A 4,302-nucleotide genomic window follows, 5' to 3' on the forward strand; every position below is an offset into this window, starting at 1 on the left:
CCAATAATTGGATATTTAAAAATCTGATATATCTGCCGATATTTTTTTTCCTTTTGGGCAGACAAAACAAAGATTTCCCTGGCATTTCTTATTTCTAGTTATTCATGAGTCCTTACTAATGTGACAAAGTTGTGGATTTACATTCTGCCCGACTCTGCTCAAATCAGCTGGCTGTTGTGTTCATCACATTTCGAACATATGCTGCCAACAGGAAAGTTGGGGTGTGTCCTCTGATGGCCAAGCTATGCAACAACATAATGCCTCTTCTTTACTTGTTAATGAAATGTGTCGCTATGCACGTATTGGCAGATAGCCAATATCGGCTGATAATATCAGCTGGCCGATATATCGGTCGGGCTCTAGTGAGTTCTTGGTAAAGTGAAGGAGAGTGGGATTAAGATGCACAGTTAGTGCACAGAAAAAAATATAAATAATGAAAAATAAAGTTCTTAAGCGACATTTTTATAGTGATACATATATCGCACAGTTGAAAACTTACACAATTAGAAATCTTTTATAACAAAAAGATTTGATCAACAAATGAAACAGTGTGTTTTTTGTTTAAAAGCAATATCCAAAATAAAAACACCTTTAGTCATTTTTTTAGTTGGTACATGGCGAAGATGGTTTCTCTAGCTGGTGCTATGCAATGTTTGTTTTTTTTAAAAATATGAGGCATTACAACGATGAGATCTCAATATGGTTTCCACAAACAAATAATGCCTTTGTCGTTATTATTTTCATCTTTCTGAAACGGATTCTTCTACCCTGTTGCTTTATACTGCAGTGCTGCAAATGAACACTATACAAATAATAAAACCTGCATGTTGGAAGTCATTGCACCATCAGCTTTTCACTCGTTTCTTTAGCAGCATTCATAATTGCATGGGTGTCCCACACTGTCTTTAGATGACGTGTCAAGTCCTTATTTAATCCAATCATCATCTTTCACTTGGCTGGAGACTGATTGAGAACTATCAATCCATCTGCTATCTTTTGCTGGTACTCTCGTTCTGACTGTTTTCTTCTGTAGACATCATCTGGAAAGAAAACAGATTCAAAAGACTGAAATGTGTCTCCAGTAAAAACTGCACAGAGAAAGCATTCTGGATACTTGACACTGATGTCTAACTGAAAATGTGCCAACTATCAGTTTATGTGTCACGGTAAGAAACACACTGGTTTATGCTACTAAACTGTCAGTGTCAAAGTGAGCATGCACAGCAGATATTTTGGCTTGCTGAAGAAGGAAAGAAAGACACATGTAACCGCATAACATTAGTAATGAGTGCATACCACTCAGGTGGGGCAGTTCCAGGGTTCCGGATATTAAAAAAAATCCCCCCCCCCTCAAAAAAAAAGGAAAAAACACCTTTTTTTTTCCCACTGCTGGATAATAAAAACAGACATTTTCACTTGCAGAGGCAGGTGGAAAAAGTTGGTGTTTCCTTTTTCCCTCTGCTACTGCAAGTGAAAATGTCTGTTTTTATTATCCAGCAGAATTTCTAAGCAATCTGGGCAATATCTAATATCTATAACAAAATGACTGCCAAGCTGACAAACAGCACAGGGAATAGTTTTTTCTCCTCAGTAGAGAAAAACACTTCTTTTGTCCCCAAATGGCCTCTCAATATCACAGGATAATATGTGCAGGGTGGATTTTTTTTTTTTTTTAAACACAAGAGGATTTGAGCCCTTTTTAGTTCTGACAGCACATCTGGAATAATGAGAAATGGGTTTAGTGAGAGTAAAAACACACTGGAGTCCTTTTTCTTTTCAGTCTTTGAGTGACCCCGCTCACTCTATCTCTAGCATTGTGACAAATGTTCCCTGCTTTCATGCATTCACTGGATGGTCCATTTTCTTCAGCTAGAAAATAGTTCCCCCCATAACTAACTAACCTACGTAACTCTACCTGGACATATTATAAATTAAATGTTAGCAGGAAAAGAAAAAAAAAAACAGTTTGCACCATTAGATTATAACATTTTTGCACTCACCCGGACATTTACTGACAACTTCCATGTTTTGTGTATATATCAATAACACAGCAACATGTGCATCAGCATTTTTTTAGTCTTTAACCTGTTTTTCCAACTTGAGTGGGTGTTCGTATAATTAGGTGGAAACTTGTTTTTCCAGTGATTCTGACACCATAGTTCTTTCAAGTGCATTTGTTAGTTAACCACTGTACTCAAGTACTTAACTGGACCACCTACAACATTACCACATTTCAAAGGGACACACAGAGTATTACATGCATTTAATGGATGGTTACTAGTTATTTAAAGATTAATATTTCACAAACAAAGTTATTTATTTTTTTAAAAATAAGTTGTTTATATACTACTGCTTTATAGCAGATAGTGGTTTAAAAAAGCTCCCAGATATAACATTACAACACTGTTTCTACATTAATATCTTATGGTTACAATAATTACTGGAGCCTGTCCCAGTTGTCATAAGGCACGAGGCGGAGTACACCCTGGACAGGTCGCCAATCTGTTGCAGATCTAACACATACAGACAGACAATTGTTAACACCTACAGCTAATGTAGAATCACCATTTAACCTAACACACATGTCTTTGGACTGCGGGAGGAAACTGAGGTACACACAGGGAAAACAATGCAGACACAGAAACTGCACAGAACAAGGCCCCAGGTTAGATTCAAGCACAGTACCTCCTTGCTGCGACAACAGAGCTAACCACATTGCCCTTAAAAGAAAATGAATATTTTCACAATTGCTTAATTTCTTTAGGAGGTCAGCTCAAGCCTCCAAAACATGAGGATTTCTTGATTATATGACTGTAAACATAAAGGTTCCAATCAACCGGCCAACTGGGGCCTTTCAGTGTGGAGTCTGTAGTGTGGTGCCTGTGTGTTTCCTCTGGCAACTCTGACCTCCTCCCACAGTCCAAAGACATTCACATTAGGTTAACTGGTGGTGGTGTTAATGTGAGCCGCTCTGTCTCTGTGTGTGTAAGCCCTGCAAAAGACTGGCAACCTGGATGGATTTGGCCCAGTAGGAATCCCAGTAGAAGATAGGCCCCGCAAATGGCCTAATTTGGTTTGAATAGCCATCTATCCAACAGGGTGACCAAACCCTTTTAAAGTTTGCTTAAAAACACTTGATCTTTAGCGTATTCTGTGTCACACGCATTAAATTGGTGCCATTTGTTCTACGACATAGTTATCTCCAGTAATTTGGGATAATTATTCCATAATAAAACGTGTGTTTGTTTTTCAGCTCTGAAAATGTAATGTTGGCCTCTTCTCCTCCTTCTGAATTCATGAAAGCTCAAAAATGCCTCCCATTGGAAGGACCTGTAACTCACAGTTTTCATACTGTTAACATATAATAACATTGATAAAAAATCATCTGATTCTGATGGGATCACATGGGAACTCTTCTCTGATTAGACTGCTTTTAGACCCGTTTGGAAGGGTCGACAAAAGTGTTGGTACACACCGTAGGTACCTACAACTATCTAGTAACTACTGACTGTAGGCACTCTCAAGTGTGTCAAGATCACTGTAAACTCGAGGTAAACACGTGTATGAAAGCACTGACCACAAGCATTGGAGTAATTTCCCAAACCGGTAGCTAGCATATAACCAAAAGAAGAGCACACTGGCGCCTTTTATTTGTCCTTTAACATTTGCTAGGTCAGCTAACACAGCTAGCCTAACTTATTAAAACTAGCTAACTTATCTATTAAATAGATACCCAACGTGTCGGTTAGACTAGCTGAGTGAACCCATGGCTTACACTTACAGAAAGTCTCTTGTCCTATCCTCACGTTGATCATGATCCACTCCATGATTCCCCCGATACAGAAAAAGATTGGAAGGAACCTGTACGCACCGAGGCGACGTTTCCCCGGGACAATGTTCAGTAAGTCTTTAATGTTTTTACTCCTGTGAAACATCCTGACACACAAACTGTGTCCTAACAAACACTTCCACGGCGCCCCAGAGAAACTCTGAAGGTGAACTGTTAAGAAACAGCGTGGGTAAATACGAGCAGCACGTCCTTAGCAAATGTTATGAGAGCAACGGACGTGCTAAGTTGGGTGCGTTAATTTTGTACACTGGCTTATACAAAACGGGCGGAACACTCAAGGATCTACAGACTAACTGAGAGCAGCTCGAGGATTTGAAGGAAAACCAACGCACCCAAGAAGAGTCGTAACATCCGGGTGGTATCGGTGTATGTCAAGTGGTGATATTCTGCTCCTTTATGCATAACATGACAGAAAAATACACAATGGGTGTAATATCTAACTATATATTATT

At 39.0% G+C, this 4,302-nt stretch overlaps 1 protein-coding gene across 1 annotated transcript; it reads right to left on the reverse strand.

The window, feature by feature from the left end:
- Positions 1-441: 441 nt before the first annotated feature.
- On the reverse strand, positions 442-4,095 carry uqcc5 (ubiquinol-cytochrome c reductase complex assembly factor 5). Its single transcript, XM_085443302.1, has 2 exons — positions 3,782-4,095; positions 442-1,040 (listed from the first exon to the last, which is right to left on the reverse strand). Exons 1-2 carry the CDS (start codon positions 3,933-3,935, stop codon positions 949-951), a joined length of 246 nt encoding a protein of 81 aa, XP_085299428.1. The 5' UTR covers positions 3,936-4,095; the 3' UTR covers positions 442-948.
- Positions 4,096-4,302: the final 207 nt, after the last annotated feature.

The sequence above is a fragment of the Copadichromis virginalis genome, linkage group LG20 (assembly GCF_057382275.1).
Source record: "Copadichromis virginalis isolate Kocher_CV1m ecotype Utaka linkage group LG20, C_Virginalis_male_GT1.1, whole genome shotgun sequence".
Lineage (NCBI taxonomy): Eukaryota > Metazoa > Chordata > Actinopteri > Cichliformes > Cichlidae > Copadichromis > Copadichromis virginalis.

Excerpts from the sequence above, each read along its gene's own strand:
- uqcc5 (XM_085443302.1), bottom strand. The coding sequence starts at position 3,935 with ATGTTTCACAGGAGTAAAAACATTAAAGACTTACTGAACATTGTCCCG. Across the intron at positions 1,041-3,781 it reads GATAGGACAAGAGACTTTCT|ATGATGTCTACAGAAGAAAA; the intron begins GTAAGTGTAAGC and ends TTTTCTTTCCAG.